The sequence below is a fragment of the Ursus arctos genome, unplaced genomic scaffold (assembly GCF_023065955.2).
Source record: "Ursus arctos isolate Adak ecotype North America unplaced genomic scaffold, UrsArc2.0 scaffold_16, whole genome shotgun sequence".
NCBI classification, from domain to species: domain Eukaryota; kingdom Metazoa; phylum Chordata; class Mammalia; order Carnivora; family Ursidae; genus Ursus; species Ursus arctos.
In genome coordinates this window covers 43,272,282-43,293,130 of record NW_026622830.1, presented here as the reverse complement: position 1 = coordinate 43,293,130, position 20,849 = coordinate 43,272,282, and the positions used below count along the sequence as shown (strand labels likewise).

The window sequence follows — 20,849 nt, the reverse complement described above, 5'->3', positions numbered from 1 at the left end:
AGCCATAAATATTAAGTAAGAACTGGCTGTATATTAGGAAAAAAATAAAATTACTTGTCCAATTGGCCACACACACACACAGAGTGCATATAATTAAGTGCAAGAAAGACTGTAGGAAGGGATTGATGCCTAACTATTGATAGTAGTAATCCTTTGGGGGAGAGAAGTAAGACCTTTTTTTTTTGGTGGTCCTGATGGAAGGTTATTTGAATTTTTAAAAATGTGAATGTTTTCATGTATTCTCTGTAATATTTTAAACTGAAAAAAAAAAGGGAAATCAAAGTCAACCAAGTGGGATGCAAGTAGATGATGATTTATATCCTTCCAAAAAAATGTGTAGCCTTCAAAAAAGGCATTCATATTAAATACACAAAAATGAAAAAGAGGCATTGTATGCTAATTCATGATATAAAAGGGCGCAAAGAGGAAATCAATGTCTATTTCACAATTTACCATTTCATCTCTGATCACTGCAATGCCAACTACTTGTTCTGCAACTTCAGCTACAAATGCCTTCATTGGTGTTCCATCCTGAAAAGATAAGCATGTATTTTAAGGCCTTTAAAAATATAACTATCAAGGTTTCTGTAAGCAGTCAGTAGTGGGCCTTAAGCACGGTCACATAATGACAATGTCAGAGCCAACATCCATCAGTACTTACCTTTGGACCATGTACTAAGTTAAATGTCTTCCCTATGTTCACTGAATCCTCACTCCTACAAGGTAAATATTATCACTACCTCTATTTCACGTACAAGAAAATAAGGCTTGGGGGGGTTGAGGAACATGTCAAGATTTCCAGCTAGTAAGGGATGAATCTGTGATTCAGAACCACAGTCCCTTTGACTTTGAATCCATTTTCTTTAGCTCTACATCAGTGGTTCAAAAATTGTGATCTCAGGACCCCTATTCCCTGAGGACTCTCCAAAGAGCATGGGGTATGTGTGTAATAGATACCTATCAGTAGTTTCTGTATTAGAAATTAAAACTGAGAAAAATTTTAATTTGTTTATTCATTTGTGTTTAATTTACTAATTAAAACAAAATTTAAAATTTGACAAAAATATTTAGAGAGGAAAGTAGCATTGTTTTATATTTTTGCAAATCTCTTTAATGTCTGGCTTAATGGAAGACAGCTGGATGCTCATATCTGCTTCTGCATTCAATCTGTTGCAATATGTTATTTTGGTTGAAATATATGAAAAAAAATCTGTCTTCACAAAGATACAGAGTTGGAAAACAGAAAGTATTTAAATAATCTTTTCAGATAATTATGGATATTCTCTTCTGATGTTCCACCAAAACTCAACAAGTGGTACTGTTTTAAAGATGAGCTGCAGTGTGGAATCTGAAACCATATCAATAAATTGGTACATGTTGTTACATTAAAACTCATCTGTCTATTCTGTTGTTTGAGTGAATCTTTCACTTACGTGTGATTTTGTAAGATCATGTTTTATCTAGAACATACTGGTTCCCTAAACTTACACAGATTTTCCAAATGTTGACCTATGACAAAATATCAAAGCATCACATTTGGTAATATCACCACCAGCCTCATCAGAACAAATTCTAAGTTTTTGGAAGTTGTCAAGCTCATGAGGAGAGGTACTGATTTTCCAAAATTCTAATTTTTTACTGAAAGCGTGGATTTTATCAGAGGGAACAAACGCTGTCAGTTGTTTTCTTAGAGTGACAGCCTCACTTCATTCATTTTTAAGAAAACGTCTGCCAACTCTCCAAGACCGAATAACCATATTTTGCCTGCCAGCTGTTCTATCAAGTAAAAATGTGTTCCATGAGCACGGTGGCTGGTTCAACGTGAAGATCAAATATTTGCAGAAATGCTTTCTCTTGAAACAACCAGTAACTTCAATCTACAGCAGAAGAGCTTTATGTGCACTTCTCTTTTTGCCACAACAGAATACTGAAAATACATGTATCTAAGGATTGAAGTTTAATAAAGTTAATAATTTTCACTGCTTCAAGTGAAACTGGCTTTTCCTTTTTTTTTTAATTGAAATTTATATAGAGATACCTGTAGACTCACAAACAATTACAAGAAATAATACAGGGAAATTCCTTGTACACACTGCCCAGTATCCCGTCATGGTAATGTTCCGCAAAACTCAAGTATAATATGACAAGCAGGGAATGCACATTGATGTGATTGTGTATATGTGTGTCAAGTTCCACACAGTTTTATCCCCTGTAGAGGTTCATGTATCCACCACCACAGTCGAGAGACTGAATGGTTCCAACACAAAGATCCCTTGGGTTGTCCTACAGTAACCATACCCATCTAGTCCCTGCTCTCCTCTCATCATCAACCTCTGGCAACAAATAATCTCTTTTTTATTTCTAAAAGTGTGTTATTTCAAAAATGTCAAATAAGTGGAATTATACAGTCTGTAACCTTTAGGGTTTGGCTTCCTTCCCCCGCTGCCCCCCAACTCAGCACAATTCTCTGCAGATTCATCCAAGTTGATGTATGCATCAACAATTCATTCCTTTGTATTGTTAAGTATTACTCCATGGCACGAACGTACCACAGTTTACCCATTCACCTGCTGAAGGGCATCTGGGCTGATCCTGACCGCTTATGAACATTCATGTACAAGTCTTCATTTCTCTGGGATAAATGCCCAGGAGTGCAATTACTAGGTTGTATGATTGTTGCACTGAGGTTTTTGAAGAAACAGCCAAATTGTCTTCCAGAGCAATGGTATTATCTTACATTTCCACTGGCAACATACAAATGATCCTATTTCCCTGCATCCTCCCCAGCATTTAGGGGTGCTCCTCCTTGTGTTTTAGCCAGTCTGTTGATGGGCAATGCTATCTTCACTAGACTCTCTTTTCCTATTATTACTATGAGTGAATGGCGATGAAATCTGGTGCCCACTGCCTTGATCCACACTGAGGCTCCCAAGGTTCTGCCCACCATTACATTTGCACCATCGGTGTGAATATCAATACACTGGAAAAGGAAAATAGTTTCTTATTCTTATTACGAAAATAGTTTTTACTTCACAGACCCCTCCACCCCGAAAATTATGTCTTAGAGACCTCTATAACTCCTTAAAACTCACTTTGAGAACCAGGATGATACATCATACTGCACTAGCAGGTCAGGAGGGAAGGAGCAAAAAAAAAGAAAGAAAAAAAAAAGATCAAGACAAACCGAAACAAAAAACATGGGCTGGAGAGAAGTTTCATTTTAATTTGATGCCTTGATAAATACCAAATATTTCATTGTGTTTAGGTGTTTGGTGTCTCCCTCTTGATGACTTTAAAATTTAACCAAAGTGCTTATTCAAAAGAGCCAATAACTGGAAACTCCGTCAAATGACAGTAAAAAGAAGAAATAAATTGTGATATCTTCACGCAATGAAATACTTTACAGAACAATATGGGTGAATCTCACAAACACGGTGCTGAGCAATAAAAGCCTGATATCAGAAAACATACTATGTGATCCCTTTTAAATAAAGTTCAGAAAGAGGCATAACCAATTTGTGATCTTAGAAGTCAAGGTGGTATTAACCTGGGGAGAAAGTAACTGAATGGGAGCATGAGGGGGACTTCAGGCAGGCTGGGGTTAGTCTGTTTCCTGAAACAGGTGCTCATTAATTACATGGCGTATTCAAATTGTGAAATCTATCAAGCTGTTTATTGATTATAGTTCAATAAAATTTTTTTTCAAAATAAAATTTATCAAAAAAGTGACTAAGCATTTCTCTAACTACATGCACTGTTCCATGTCTGATTAAGTTAACTGTCATGGTCCTTAAGAAAGCAGTATAAACATTAGGACCACTGCTAGCTTGTCCTTTGCCAGGGCAAAAGTATAGTATAGTTACTATCCTAGAAAGAGAATCCAACACTTGTCATACAGGTGTTTGACAGCATATCCATTACCTGAGAATGTAGGCAGCTCAACAAAAACATCTAGACAGAATCACTACTCAGTAGGGTCAAATGGGGTCCCACTGTCCTAAGTCTGATATCCAGTGTTGCTAGGTGAGCACCAGGCATGCACAGATTCCTAAGCTACCATTCCCTAACCTCAGTCAGATCTACCTATTCTAAGCCCTGAGATCTATCCTGTTTCAGGATACTTGTCTGGATCAAGTCCAGATTTTTCATGCCTGTGATAAGGATTTAGAATATCTGATCAGCACCCCGCCTTGGGGATACCAGTGAAGAGAACAACCTCATATCCTTAAACCCCAGTCTCCTTTGTTTTTCTTTTCTTGCTGCCATGTTCCAACCTCTGCCACTTCCCACCACTGTACAATTCTCCAACTATCTCCAACTGAGATCCCAGGAAACTTGGATTCAAGGTTCAAGGTTGAAACTGCATAGGCCATAATGGCCCATATCACAAGGAAAAGGAAGCCAATCTGGTCATAGCAGGTACTTACATGGTCTCTGCGGGCCTCACTGTATTGCTTTAAATCCTCCAATATACTTTTATTCAGCATGAGTGTGCTAACAAGATTTTCAACACCAGGAGTATCCAATGAAGTGGCTAATCTTATGTTAATAGACCTGGATGAGGAGAGATACTTTTTTTAGGTTAAAGTACTAAAATATGTATTTCCCCCAAATGAAGACAAAATTATAAATATCACATATACATATATACACAAAATAATATCCTGTAATATATATAATATATATATAAAACATTAGAGTTTGATTAATTATAGAAGTAACTCATTCATTCTAGAAAACCTATACATCACATTCAGAATAAGGTAAAAATTACTGATATTTTCATTAACCAGAGAATACAAAGTTACACTCTAAATGCATTTCATGTCAAATGTGCAGAAAGATGGGGTGGTCTAAGATGGAGACGTAGGAAAATCCTGATTCATCTCCTCCCACAGACACACCAAATCTACAGCTACATATGGAATAATTCTCTCTGAAAACGACCTCAAAACTAGCTGAATGGTTCCTTGACAACAACCAATAAAGGGGTTACATCAAAATGGTAGGAGAGGCAGGAATGCAGCCTTGCCGAAAACCTCTCCTTGGCACAGTGACCCACGATTGGGAGAGATTTCATGAATACGGAGCTTCTCCTTGAGGAGTGAGGGGTTAGTGCCCCACATCAGCTACCCCAATCCTTGGGACCTGCACCAAAGAGATGAACCCCCAAAACACCTGTCTTTGAAAAACATTGGGGTTTATACCTGTAGAGACCTGAAGGGCTGAAGGGACCTAAATGTATAGCTCTTGAAAGGGTCACATGCGGACTCACTCACCCTGGGGCCCAGTGTAAAGCAGCAGTTTGAAAACTACCTACATTATATGTAAAGGAGATTCATTTGCTAATCTTAAAGCATCTGCTGAAGTGGGAAGGAGCCTGTTGGAACTCTCTCCAGGGACAGAGACCCTGGAAGTTGTCATTTTTGTGCTCCCCATTTACTTTGCTAGTGCTAAGAGGCACACACAGTCCCTGCACTATTCCACTGCCCCACTAAAACCAGCAGGCACCTGTGGCCTTGTGCTTTCCTGGTGCCCACTAATGCCAGCAGGCATACCCCAGCCCTGCACTTTCCCGCTGCCTTGCTAAAACTCTCAGGCATGCGCAGTGCACATAGGGGTATCTCCTTGATCACCTGGCTCTGGTAGCCAGGAAGGGTTGTGTTCTTGGGTCCCATGGAACTGTAACAATCACAGAGATGGTTCTTGGCAGGCTACCACTCCCAAGGCAGTGCACAGATGGTGGACTGGAACACACCCCAGTCTTCCTGTGAAAAAGACCTATGTACTTGTCCTGGAGCTCCAGCCTGAGGGCAGGCCTCAGATTCACCTCACATCTAGCAGCTATGGAGTATTCTCAGGGAAAGTAGGCCAGGGGATGCCAGCTTTGTGCTCTCCCTCAGCCTTGCTATAGCTTGCCAGCAACTCCCAGAAAAGAGCTTATACACTCATTTGAAGCCCCAATTTTTATAAATGTCACCCAAGAGACACCTCCACATTACCTGGTCTGGAGGCCAGCAGGATTTATGATTGCAGTCCCACAGAATTGCATATATTTGCATACTTTGAAAGGGGCTGTTTAAGGGTCTCCTTGAGGGTCTGGCTTCCAATCAGCCTGAAGGTTGGCAATGAATGAATTCTCCCTTCGAAACACTGACAGGCTTTTGGCACACTCTCAACAACTGGGACATATCAAGAATAAATCAGGCTGCTTAGACAATCACAAAGGGTCGAGAGACAACCAAGAGCTAGGGTAAGGTTAAACAATAGGTTCCTCCCCTACACAAAGGCACTCCTTCAAGACTGGGAAAGGTAGCTGTTTTGCCTAGACCATAGAAACAAACACAGACAGAGTCAAGTAAAATGAGTAAACAGGAATATGTTTCAAATGAAAGAACAAGACAAAACCTCAGAAAAACTCTTAATGAAATGAAGATATGTAACTTACCTGAGTAAGAGTTCAAAGTAATGGTCATAAAGATGCTCACCAAACTTAGAAGAAGTGTGAATGACCACAGTGAGAACTTCAACAGAGATAGGCAATATAAGAAAGTACCAAACAGAAGTCACAGAGCTGAAGTATACAATAACTGAACTGAAAAATACACTAGAGGGTCTCACCAGCAGACTAGATGAAGCAGAAGAAAGAATCAGTAATGTAGAAGACAGGGCAGTGGAACTCACCCACACAGAGCAGTGAAGAGAAAAAAGAATGTAAAAAGTGAAGACAGCTTAAGGGACCCATGGGACAACATCAAACAGAATAACATTTGCACTATAGGAGTCCCAGAAGAAACAAGAAAGAGAACGGGGCAAAAAGCTTATTTGAAGAAACAATGGCTGAGAACTTTCCTAACCTAAAGGAAACAGACATCCAAATCCAGGAAGCACAGGATATTCCAAATCAGATGAACTCAAAAAGATCTGCACTAATACACATTATAATTAGAATGCCAAAAGTTAAAGATACAGAGAGAATCTTAAAAGCAGCAAGAGAAAAACAACTTGTTATGTACAAGGGAACCACCCTAAGACAATTAGCAGATTTTTCAGCAGAATCTTTACAGGCCAGAAAACAGTGACAGGATACATGCAAAATGCTGAAACCAAGAAACCTCTGCTCACCAAGGCTATCACTCAGAATTGAGAGACAAAGAATTTCCCAGACAAGCAAAAGCTAAAGGAATTCATCACCACTAAACTGGCCTTACAAGAAATATAATAAAGCATACTAATTAGCAACAAGAAAACACGTGGAAGTAAAAATCCCACTGGTAAAGGTAAATATATAGCAAAGGTAGGGGATTAATCATTTATAAAGCTAGTATGAAGGCTAAAAAACGAAAGTAGTAAAAATAATGATAACTTCAATGATTAGTTAAGGGATACACAAAATAAGATGTAAAATGTGACATCAAAAACAAAACATGGGGGTGGAGGGAATAAAAATGTAGACCTTTAGAATGCATTAAACTAAGTCTCTATGAACTTAAAATAGACTATTTTATTATATATATATATATATATATATATATATATATATACACACACACACACACACACACACACATATATATAACTAGTGCCCCTTCTTTTCAGCTTAAAGGAGTCCCTTTACATCTTGCCTATAAGAGACTCACTTCAGAAGGACATACAACAAACTGAAAGTGAAAGGTAGAAAAAGATGTTCCATGAAAATAGAAACAAAAAGAAGCTGGGGTTATATCAGGCAAAGCTATAGCTATATCAGACAAAACAGGCTTGTAAAACAAAGACTGTAATAAAAGACAAAGAAGTGCATTAAATAATGATAAAGGGGTCAATCTAACAAGAGGATATAACATTTGTAAATATTTGTAAAAATTACAAAAAATTGTAAATATGCACCTAACATAGACGGACCTAAATGGGAGAAATTTAGAACAATACATTAATAGCAGGGGACTTTAATATCTCACTGCATTAGTGGATAGATCATCTGGACAGAAAATAAAAAAGGAAACATCAGCATTAAATGACTTCTTAGACCAGATAGACTTAATATCATGGAACATTCTCCAGGACAGATCGTACGTTAGGCCACAAAATAAATTTAAATAAAGTTAAGAAGATTGAAATCATATCAAACGTCTTTCCAACCACAATGGGATGAAACAAGAAAGTCATTACAAGAAGAAAACTGGAAAAATCACTAATACATGGAGATCACACAACATGCTGCTGAACAACTAATCAATCAACAAATAAACCAAAGGACAAGCCAAAAACTACCTCGAGACAAATGAAAATGGAAATACACCACACCTAAATCTATGGGGTGCAGCAAAAGCATTCCAAGAGGAAGTTCATAGTGATAAAGGCCTAACTCAAGAAACAAGAAAAATCCCAAACAAACAATCTCATTTACACCTAAAGGAACCAGAAGAACAAATGAAGCCCAAAGTATATAGAAGAAAGGAAATAACAAAGATCAGAACAGAAATAAATGAAATAGAGACTGGTTCTTTGAAGAGATAAACAAAACTGAAAAACCCTTAGCTGGACTCCCCAGGAAAAAAGAGAGGGCTCAAACAAACAAAATCAGAAACGAAAGAGAAGTTACAACTGATACTGCAGAGATACAAAGAATCACAACGGATTACTATGAATAATTACATGCCAACAAATTGGACAACCTAGAAGAAATGGATAAATTATTAGAAACATACACTCTTCCAAGACCGGATCATGAAGGAATAGAAAATCTGAACAGACTGATTACTAGTAAGGAAACTGAATCAGTAATTTAAAAAAACAAAAACAAAAAACCTCCCAACAAACAAAAGCCAAGGACCAGAGAGCTGCACTGGTGAACTGTACCAAACATTCAAAGATTTAATACCAATCCTTGCAAAGCAAACAATCAACAAAACTAAAAGGTAGCCTACAGAATGGGAGAAGATATTTGCAAATGACTTATCTGATAAAGGGTTAGTATCCAAAATCTATAAAGAACTCATCAAACTCAACAACAAAAACCAAATAATTCAGTTAAGAGATGGGCAGAAGACATGAGTAAACATTTTTCCAAAGAAGATATCCAAATGGCCAACAGACACATGAAAAGACGCTCAACATCACTCATCATCAGGGAAATAAAAATCAAAACCACAATGAGATACCAACTCATACCTGTCAGAGTGGCTAAAATTAACACAGGAAACAACAGATGCTGGCGAGGATGTGGAGAAAGGGGAACCTTGGTGGGAATGCAAAGCGGTGCAGCCACAATGGAAAACAGTCTAGAGGTTCCTCAAAAAGTTAAAAATAGAGCTACCCTATGATCCAGCAATTGTACTACTAGGTATTTATCCAAAGGATACAAAAATACTGATTCAAAGGGGCACATGCACCCAGATATTTATAGCAGCATTATCAACCACAATTATGGAAAGAGCCCAAATGTCAACTGGTGAATGGATAAAGATGTGATACACACACACACACACACACACACACACACACACACACACAAATATACATAAACACACACAATGGAATGTTACTCAGCCATCAAAAAGAATGAAACCTTGCCATTTGCAATGATATGGATGGAGCAAGAGTATATTAAGCTAAGCGAAATAAGTCAGTCAGAGAAAGACAAATACCATATGATTTCACTCATGTGGAATTTAAGAAGCAAAACAGATGAACATAGGGGAAGAGGAAAAAAAGAGAGGGAAACAAACCATGAGATTCTTATCTATAGAGAACAAAGTGAGGATTGATGAAGGGAAGTGGAGAGGGTATGGGATAAATTGATGATGGGTATTACGGAGCACCCTTGTGTTGCACACTGGATGTTATATGTAAGTCATGAATTACTAAATTCTATTCCTGAAACTGATATTACAATATATGTTAACTAACTAGAATATAAATAAAAATTTGAAAGAAGAAAAAAAAATAAAATTAAAAAAAAATTTTAAAAAGTACCAATCCTCAAACTCTTCCAAAAAACTGAAGATGAAGAAGGCGGTATACCTACAAACTCATTTTAGGAGGCCAGCATTACCCTGATGCCAAAACTAGACAAAGACACCACACACAAAAAAAGAAAGAAAATTAAAGGCCAATATCGCTGATAAACATAGATGCAAAAATCCTCAACAAACTATTACCAAACTGAATTTAACAATACACAGAGAGGATCATACACCATTATCTAGGGGGATTTATTCCCGAGATGCAAGAATGGTTCAATGTGCACAAATCAATCAATGTGATATACCACATTAAGAAAATGAAGGATAAAAATCATACAATCAGTTCAATAGATGCAGAAAAAGCATATGACAAAATTCAACATCCATTCATGATAAAAACTCTCCACAAAGTGGGCAGTGGGAATGTATCTCAACATAATAAAGGCTAGATATGACAAATTCACAACTACAATCATACTCAATGGTGAAAAACTGTCCTCTAAGATCAGGAACAAGACAAGAATGCCTATACTCACCATTTTTATTAAATATAGTGCTGGAAGTCCTAGCCAGAGCAATTAGGCAAGAAGAAGAAATAAAAGACATCCAAACTGAAAAGAAAGAAGTGAAACTGTCACTATTTGCTAAAGACATGATTTTATATATGGAAAACCCAAAAGACTCCACCAAAAAAACTGTTAGAACTAATAAGCAAATTCCGTAAAGTTGCATGATACAAAATCAATACACAAAAATCTATTGCACTTCTATACACTAATAATGAACTATCAAAAAGAAAAATTAAGAAAACATCCCATTTACAATTGCATCAAAAGAATACAATACCTGAAAATAAATTTAACCACGGAAGTGAAAGACTTGCACACTGAAAATTATAATACATTTATGAAAGAAACTGAAGTCACAAATAAATGAGAAGATACTCCATGCTCATGGTGGAAGACTCAATATTGTTCAAATGTCCGTATTATCCAAAGCAATCTACAGATTCAATGCAAACCCTACCAATATTCCAATGACATTTTCCTAGAAATAGAACAAATATTCCTCAAATTTGTATGGAACTACAAAAGACCCTAAATAGCCAAAGCAATCTTGAGGAAGAACAAAGCCAGAGGCATCATTCTCTCTGATTTCAAACTATATTACAAAGCTACAGTACTCATAAAAGTATAGTATTGGCATAAAGCAAACAGACAGATCAATAGAACAGAACAGTGAGCCCAGAAATAAACCCATGCTTACATGGTCAATTACTATATGACAAAGGAGGCAAGAACATACAATGGGTAAAGAATAGTCTCTTTGATAAATAGTATTGAGAAAACTGGACAGCCACATGCAAAAGAATGAAATTAGACCACTATCTTACACCACACACAAAAATTAACACAAAATGCATTAAAGACTTTAATGTAAGACTTGGCAAGGATTTTTTTGGAACTGAATACAAAAGCAAAGGCAACAAGTGCAAAAATAAACAAGTGGGACTACATCAAATTAAAAAGTTTCTGCAGAGCAAAGGAAATCACCAACAAAAGGACAGGCAACCTACTGAAGGGAGAAAATATTTGCAAATCATGTATCTGATAAGGGGTTTATATTTAGAATGTATAAAGAACTCATGCAACAGAAGAGCAAATAAAAATCTGAATGAAAAATGGGCAGATTATCTGAATAGACATTTTCCCAAAGAAGATAGACAGATGACCAATAGACACAGCAAGTCAAAATCACAGTGAGATGTCACCTCACACTTGTTATAAGGGCTGTTATAAAAAAAAAAAAGAGGGGTGCCTGGGTGGCTCAGTCAGTTAAGCAGCTGCCTTTGGCTCAGGTCATGATCTCAGGGTCCTAGGATCGAGCCCTGCTTTGGGCTTCCTGCTCAGCATGGAGTCTGCTTCTCTCTCTGCCTGCCGCTCCCCTTGCTTGTGCTCTCTCTCTCTGTCAAATAAATAAATTTTAAAAACCTTTTAAAAAAAGAAATAACAAGTGTTGGCAAAGTTGTAGAGAAAAGGGATCCCTCATGCACTATTGGTGGGAATGTAAATTGATGCAGTTGCTATGGAAAAGAGTGTGGAGGTTCCTCAAAAAATTAAAAATAGAACTACATATAATCCAGCAACTCCATTTCTAGGTATTTATCCAAAGAAAATGAAAACATAAACTCAAAAAGATACATGCACCCCCTGTTCATTACAGCATTATTTACAATAGTCAAGATATGGAAACAAGTATCCATCAATGGATGAATGAATAAAGAAGATGTGGTATATATATACAATGGAATACTACTTAGCCATAAAAAAAGAATGTAATCTTGTCACTTGCAACAACATAGATGGATCTTGAGGGTATTATGCTAAGTGAAAGAAGTCAGAGAAAGACAAATATTGTATGATTTCACTTATATGTGGAATCTAAAAACCAAAACAAAGGGGAAAAAAAAAAAAAACCTCACAGACGAGAACTGAATAATGGTTGCCAGAGGAGAGGGGGTTAGGAATTGGTAAAACGGGTGAAGGGTGTCAAGAGGTACAAACTTCCAGTTACAAAATAACAAAGTCACGGGCATGTAATGTGCAGCATTGTGACTATAGTCAACAATATTGTAGTGCATATTTAAAAGCTGAGAGAGTAAATCTGAAACATTCTGATCACAAGAAAAGAAATGTACTTCTGTATGGTGATGGATGGTAACTAGACTTACTGTGGTGATCATTTCACGGTGCATGCAAATACCGAATCATTATGTGGTACACTTGAAACTAAGACAATGTTACATCAATCATGTGTCAATAAAAAAGATGCTAGACATAAAAATTATAAGTAAATAGTTCAGCATCATGCTTGCTTTCATATTTAATTCATACATAAAGCCAAATTTTTTCCCAAATCTTTAAAGTATGTTAGGAAGTTGAGAAATTACATTGAACCTGGGCTGGCTTCACGAGTCTTAAAATTTTTAATGATTTAATATTTGATTTTGTTTTTACATGCAGTCAAGTAAGACAACAGAGCATGTCCAGGGGTTTGGAGCTGCAGCTCATGCATGGTACCCACCTCCCACCATATCTCCATGGGTCCTCTCCCACCTGTTTCCTGCCCCTGGCACCTTGGGCCCCACGGGGCCTCCCCATCCCTTCCCCATGACTGCTGTGGCCCTCTACCAGAGGTGACAAATGGGTTGCATTGGTGGGGGGAGACCCATGTTCACCATTATGTTCTACCCTCATGAGGTCCTGGACACGGGCATGGGAAAGGTCAAGGACCAGGTACATGCCCCATGAAGTCTCTAGTCAGAGCAAACTAGTGGTCATCCCCACCCAGGGCAGGTGGTGCCCTGGGGTGTTCAGCTGGCAACTCAGTGCGGATCTCCTGTCTACTCTCAACCCAAGTATTTAGTGCATCCCAGCGCAGAGGCCACAAGCCACTGGAGAATGCCTATTTGCCTTGGGTTGGAATGGTAAGCCCATGGGAAGATGACTTCTCCATCTTATGCCAGAGTCCCACGTTGTCATCTCGTAATGAGTTCTGCGTACTATGTAGCTGGCCTTGCACTGAACACTCTCCAGTCATTAGGGTGTTATTACTATATAGGAGAGTGTTCTTCCTCCTAGCATTAACAGGGTGAAAAAGTCTAACCTACTTAGCCTTTAGTGACTATTTGTGCTTACATTTTAACGCATGCTTCCGTACTATGAACAAAGTAGCATATTTGCAAAGAACAATTTACATCTATAATTAACTGGTATAAAGATTAATAAAGATTAATATCACCTTAATAAGATAAATATTATGGGCAATTTTTAAGTGAAGGGTAAGAACTCTGTTCTGATATGGCCACCTTATGCCAAGATCTAATTCAGAAGGATTAAAGATCTAAATGTAAAAACAAGACCACAAAAATACTAGAAAAATACCCAAGGAAACAAAGAACATATGTCCACACAAAACCTTGTACCTGAATGTTCATAGCAGCATTATTCACAATAGCTTCAAAGGTCAAAAGAACCCACATGTCTATCAACTTCTGAATGGACAAACAAAATATGATCTATCTACAGCGTAAGCATAATTCAGCCACAGAAAGAAACGTAGTACTGACATAGGCCACAACATGGAGGAATGTTATGCTAAGTGAAAGAAGCCACATCTCAAAGGCCATATATTGTATAACTCCATTTATATGAAATGTCCAGAATAGGCAAATTTATAGAGATAGAATGTAGATTTGCTACCACCAGAGTCTGGGGGGAAGGAGAGGATAGGAAATGACTGCTAATGGGTACTGGGTGTCCTTTTGGGTGATGACAATGTTTTGGAACCAGAGAGGAGCTCAATACATATCTGTGAAAGGAATGAATTATGCTGCTTGCATGCAGATGGCCAGAGAGTTTTCCTCATGCTTCTGTATATGATCAGGGCTACAAAAGAGTTACTAAGAGTGTTGTGGAACCAGGAGGGTGAACAAGGACATGACATTTTTTCCATGTCTCTATCATGCTATCCTTTGCTTTCTGGGATATGGCATCTTCGTTCTGGCAAGGCTCAAAGCTAGGACCGCATCATGTTCCACTCTGAAAGAACAGGGCTTGTCCTAGCCCACAGCAGTTCTCAATAACATTAGATGGAATATGAGGCTAGTTTACTGCCAAGGATCACAAAAACACAGACATAATTTCTCCAGTTTGTCCATGAAAATTTACTGTTGATCAGAGGACACAACCAGTGTGTTGCACTGTGAGGCTCTCATCTCTGTTATTTATGTTTGCCAAAGAGGAACACCTCACCGTCTTCGTGTGTTCCCAGACGTTCACAGGGAGGAACGGGCAATGTGTTTCTGCACTACTCTGAAGCTACACGGTCCAATATGGGAGCTGCAAGCCTAACGTGGCTGCTGAGCAATTGACAGGTGGCATCTCTGAATTGAGATGTGCTGTATGTGTAACACGCCCACTGAATTCTGAAAACCTGGTACAAAGAATGTAAAGTATCTTAATGATACTTTTTATAGCGATAACATGTTGAAACAATAATATTTTGGATATAATGGGTTAAACAATAAATATTACAATTAATGGCACCCACTTTTTAATTTTTTAATTAATAGAGCTATCAGAACATTTAAAATTACATAGTGGCTCACCCTGTATTTCTATTGGACAAGGCTGTTCTCTGTTGCCTAGTGTTTGACTCTGAGAGCAATTTTTCCATTGTTTCTTGCTTAGCTTAAAAAGCCAAATTTAGGTTTATTCCATAGGTGATCTTTTCACCAGGAGCTTTAAGGCAAATGGCCTGTGTGTATATGATTGCTTACACATCAGGTGCTAGGGACTGCAGCTTGTTTGTTTTGCCTTTACCTGGAATGAGAGGCAGGGACCTGTGGCCAACAGACAGGAAATACAAATGTGGCAGTAGTTACATGGCCTAACTGCTTTTATACTGCAATTGGCAGGAGCACCCAGAAAAAGTAAAAAATGAATATACATAAGGCCTAGTTTCTCAATTAAAATGTATTCCTTAAAAATCAATTATTAAAGTGGCTTTATTGAGAATGGTTCATTCAGTCATCAAAAATACTGATTAAACGGCTGCTAAATGCCCAGTGTGTTCTGGGTGTTGGGGATCCATCAGGTAACAGGACAGGCCACAATTCCTGCCTTTATGGAGCTGATCTTCTGTTGGTTCCAGAACTATCTTCTGAGAAATAATTCCGAAATTCCTTTAAGTTTTAAATGATGTATATGAGGTTAGAAATGGACCAGGAGTTATGGAGAACTCAGCCTGTGTTTCAGTTACAGAAACCCTTTGAAAAATAAAACAACTTCAAAACGTAGTTATAAGGATGCTTAGTGTTTTATTCTCAACATGCATGATCCTTAATTAAAATGAAATTATCTTAAAATATATATGGATGTAATACACACACACACATACACACCAAAGAGGGATTGTATTTATTGTTGAATTAGCAAGCAGCTATCTTTATTTCTTGCCATATTTTCATATAAATCTTAAGATTAAAAAAAATCATTGAGGGTTTATAAAATGATACCAAGACCTTCTATGGAATGAACTTTTAATGGGCTAAGTAAATGTTCAAAAAGACAAAGTCTACGTTGATGTTTACATGTCAGAATTAGGCCCAGTGGGACTGCAAAAGATGGTGGGTCCACTGGAGGTATCTAAATGTGGGCCTGCTTTCACTTCTTCACAAGTCTCAGACAAGGAGTTTCTGATCTTCATTTTCTTGTTATCACCTTTATGCTAGGCCCCTTCCTTCTGTCTCATGGTGTATAACCAGGAAGAACTCCTACCTCCTTCTACCTGTTCTGCGTGTCATCTTGCCCAACCTTCCCGGAAGTGAACTTATATTCAATAACCAGGATAGTTTAAGTGTTCTTTCGCCAAGGTTCAGGCCTGGTTCTAAAGCCACCTTGAATCAGAGAGACAGATCAGCTGGGGTTCTCCTCATGTGTTCACATGGCTTCCTCCATCCAGTCTCCTGAGGGGGTCCTGCATGGAGCCATCTTGTTTCTTAACCCTTCCCCATAGGCCTTCAAGCTCCCAAGTCACCTCTCTCTTACACTTTCTCTCTGTGATATACCTGAATGCTCAAACCCATGATTCCCCAGGAAATGTCACCTCTCTATGAAGAAATGGTGAAGCCCCTGCCCACTTGTTCCTTCTTGGGTCCTGAAAGTTTGGCAGCCCTGGACCTGCTTCCCAGTAAGTTTTTCTTCTTGTCCCATTTTAGGCAGTCTCTGACCTCAAAAATCAGAATTTATAGTACTTAATCAGACTGTACACATAACAAAATAGAAAATCATATATAAAAATAGAAGGAAAAAGATTTAACAGTTAATTTTTCAATCCCAAATTGAATGAATGGTTTTAGACACCTACAGGAGTATGTGTGCATGGATGGAGCCTTGCAGAATATAGGGCAACTTTATGATGCCAGTAAATGAAACCAAAATGATAGAAAGAAGAAAAAGTAAGTTGAGTCCTTCTGAAATCCAAAGAAGTAATCTATGTAATAGAAACATAAAACAACTTGATTTCAATATTTCAGTTTAAGCCAGCTAACCAGCAAAACAAAACAATAATGACAAAATTAAGTTTTCTGTTAGGTTCTATTCAAGGAGGCTGATTAAAAGCACCAGGACTGATATCACTAAAACACTCTCAATAATACATGGGCCTGAAATAGGTATAATAGTGACATGCTAGAAGAAATGACAACCAGGCATGACAGAGTCACCCACTGAGAAGCAAATAAAAGAAAAACACTGAGGGGACGAATCTTTTAAAAGCCAAAAACCTAGAGGCATTTTCATTTATGAGCAAAGTTGACAATTAGTGGTATGATTTAATTTAGTGGTAAATACTTATTCACAGAAAATAATTTCTAATACAATAAATAAGTTTGAAACATATTCCCTCAAATTAAAAATGGCAAATTTCAGAAAAACATGGTTTGGAAGGGCAGGAAGATGGAATGAGTGGCAAGTTCATCCAAATGTGTCCTCCATTCATGCATAAACAAGAGGAAGAAAAAGCCTATATGAAGGCTAAGAATGGGCAGGCATGAGCAAAAGGAAAAAGAATCATTTATACCATATTCTAACCTCATATTAAGTTTGGAAACATCCTAGAAATCACTATATAAAGTAAGAAGTGTTAAAAAGCCTTTAGTGCATATACATTTATAAGGAAAGTTAACATAAATATTATGTTCTCTTTTCAAAGTCAAAAGTGAAATGACAGGGAACCTTGGCATGGAATTTGTTGACAGAAGAGGCAAGCATCGCTAACAATTGAATGAATGATTTGTTCCAGGGTTCGCCAGCATGGCCAGAGGGCAGATGACAGACACAAATATAATTTCCCAAGGGAAGAAGAACAAGATTGGGTGGGAGACCAGAACATGAGGTCATGAAATTTAAAGTAACCAAACTTAAGAGCAAGAACAATCCATCCCAAATGTCAAGAGAAGTGAAGCAAAAAATGGAAGAACACAACATATTCTAAAACCATGGTATAAAAAGAATAGGTGTTGAGGACCTGTGCCCACGTGGCTGCCCCTCACCTCTTTTCCCCAGAGGCCTTACCTCCACACCCCAGAGCGCCTTCTTTCCCTCATCTGCTTTATTCTGTACATTCACCTTCACCAGCTAGACACTATATATTTTCTCTCCTCCCTTTATGTCTTTCTCCTCTAACTAGAATGCAGGCCCCATGAGGGCAAGGATTTTTGTCTGTTTGAGTCACTTCTGCTTGCCCGGCACCTGGAATGGGGGCTGGCACACACTGCACAGTCAACGTGATGTATTGGCTGAATGAAGGCGCGCGCTGGGGCCTCTGGGAAAGAAAGCACTTGCCTGCAGCCAGCTCCCTCCCTCTCTGCAGTGGTGCACGGATGTCAGCCCAGAACAGCAGCAGCCATTCTGCCAACGGGATGGAAGCCAGCTTCGGGCTGGAGCTGCCACCAGGAAAAGCAGGGTGGAAAAGGGAAAGAAACCAAAACCCCAAAGATTCAAACCCTAAAGCCGGGCCTGTCTCCAGATCTCCCAGTTATCTGAGCCAACAGATGCCCTATGGCTGAAGCCACTTTGAGTTGGGTTTTCCTTCATTTCTAGCTGGAAGCATTCCCACTGATCATCTACATCTTGAAATCTGAAAAGATGGTTTTACAAAAACTCAGGTTAAGGGGAGGTGTGTATGAAAAGACAGGAATTAGAAAGAGATAAGAAAAATGAACATTACTTGGAATAAGTAGAAAAAAATCCCTAAGACTGTTATAGTTCACCTATTCTTAGAAGGTCTAGCCCAAGGGTCTATTTACACAATAGGAAAAGGGCTCCACCCCTCAACAGAACCAGAAATTACCAGATAACGAAAGGTTTAATGTTGATGTGGCTTACATGGTTCTAGAAAATCTGTATTTGGAGAGGAGATAGAATCACTATCCTTTCCTACCAAATGATATGCCGGGGTCCTCCACTTCATTTTTGCTACCAGAAAGAAATCTAAAGATCTTTACTTTTTACAAAGAAAGCCATCATCATACTAATGTTGGGTCTTTCAGGAAAGTGAAGTGGCAATATCGTGAACTTTCCCAAAGCAGGGGATACTCTTCATTTCCCAGATGCAGGTTTGGTGTATGAGATGTTTCATAGGAATGACTTACTTTTGGATAGTGAGGGAAAGCTGTATTCATAGAAAGCAGAGGCGCCTCCAGCACTTCTCAAACTTTAATGTGCATAAAAATCAAGTGGAGCACTTGATAACAACACAGAGCCCCAGGCAAACACAGTCAGAAGGCCTGGGGCAGGGCCTGAGATTCTGCCTTGAAGCAAGTTCTCCAAGGATGCTGCAGTTGCGGATCTCTGGACCACGCTCGGAGTGGAACCGAACAGCATATGAAATACAGAGTTCTCCTGGAGTAAATCGAGGCAAATGTGAGAGGGGAAGCCACCTGCTGTGGGGGAGGGGGGTGGGGGAAGATGCTAGATGCCATGACCTCGCTGGCCTTGTGGAGCTGTCAGCCACCACTTCCTTGACAACAGGGACAAATAAACCCTTGTACATCTTTACTTATTAAAAGCCCAGTGTGCCTATCACAGGTAAGAGGGACGCGTATCACAGAGCTTCACGGCACAGGCCCTGGCTTATGAGGGACACCAGTGCTGCACCTGGACCCCTCTGCCTCCCTGGCTGAGATACAGGTGTCAGTACACGGGACCGACTATGAAAACATCCTGGAACTTTGAGAGAACACTCTGGAGACACAGGGGCAGAAAAGGGAGGCCCTGTCAAGGCAGTGCCGCCTCAGGAAAACTGACGCTAGGGGTCAATGAGAGGTGGCCGCTGGACTTCTGGGAGGTCACTCCCACACTCACATTTCTGAACTTCATTTTGGAAGATATGAAATCCCTCTGAACTCATTCTTTAACACCAATCATGTTTTAAAAACACAAATATCTCTGGGATGGACGAGTGTGAGTTTGTCTTTCCCCTTCACAGTTTTGTAGAAACACCTTCAGGTCAGCTGGCCTCCTTCTCAGCCAGCCAAGCTTAGCTGCCCGAGGGGGCTACAGGGTTTTGTTTTGTTTTGTTTTTTAAAGATTTAATTTATTGATTTGAGAGAGAGCGCGCGCGCAGGCGCGAGCGTACAAGCTGGGGGAGCGGCAGAGGGAGAGGGAGAAGCAGGCTCCCCGTTAAGCAGGGAGCCCAAAGCAGGGCTCCATCCCAGGACCCTGAGATCATGACCTGAGCCAAAGGCAGACGCTTAACCAACTGAGCCACCCAGGTGCCCCTACAGGGTTTTTTTTATACATTCACCTACTCAAGGACAAGTTGGTTGCTTTCAGATTTTGTGTTTTTTTAAGTAAGCTCTAGGCCCAACGTAGGGCTTGAACTCACAACCCTAAGATTAAGAGTCGCATGCTCTACTAAGTCAGCCAGGTGCCCCGAGAACATGGCTTTTTAAAAAGAGCAGAGGGGTGGGGACGCCTGGGTGGCTCAGTGGGTTAAGCATCCGACTCTTGATTTCAGCTCAGGTCATGATCTCAGGGTCCTGAGATGGAGCCCCACATCAGGCTCTGCATTCAGCATGGAATCTGCTTAAGATCCTCTCTCTCCCTTTGCTCCTCCCTGCCCTCATTTGCCTGCCCGCACGTGCCTACACATGTGTGCACATGCCCTCTCTCTCTAAAAAAAAATAATAACAATTAAAAAAATTTAAAAAGCAGAGGGAGGAAGGCAGTTCTCGAGATCATATTCCCTGTAGGAGCTGAGCAATACCAACAGGCAAAACTACCATGTCTAACATTAAATGTATGATTTCTCTAAAAA

The 20,849-nt window shown here is 39.1% G+C and overlaps 1 protein-coding gene across 1 annotated transcript in view; it reads right to left on the bottom strand.

Moving 5' to 3' along the window:
- The window catches only part of CFAP61 (cilia and flagella associated protein 61), a 285,814-nt gene that overhangs the window by 165,141 nt on the left and 99,824 nt on the right, over window positions 1-20,849 (bottom strand). The window contains exons 13-14 of the mRNA XM_057312694.1: window positions 4,428-4,554; window positions 454-531 (exon numbers count right to left, since the gene is read on the bottom strand). Coding sequence (XP_057168677.1) covers window positions 454-531; window positions 4,428-4,554 — 205 coding nt within the window. The remainder of the gene's footprint in view (window positions 1-453; window positions 532-4,427; window positions 4,555-20,849) is intronic.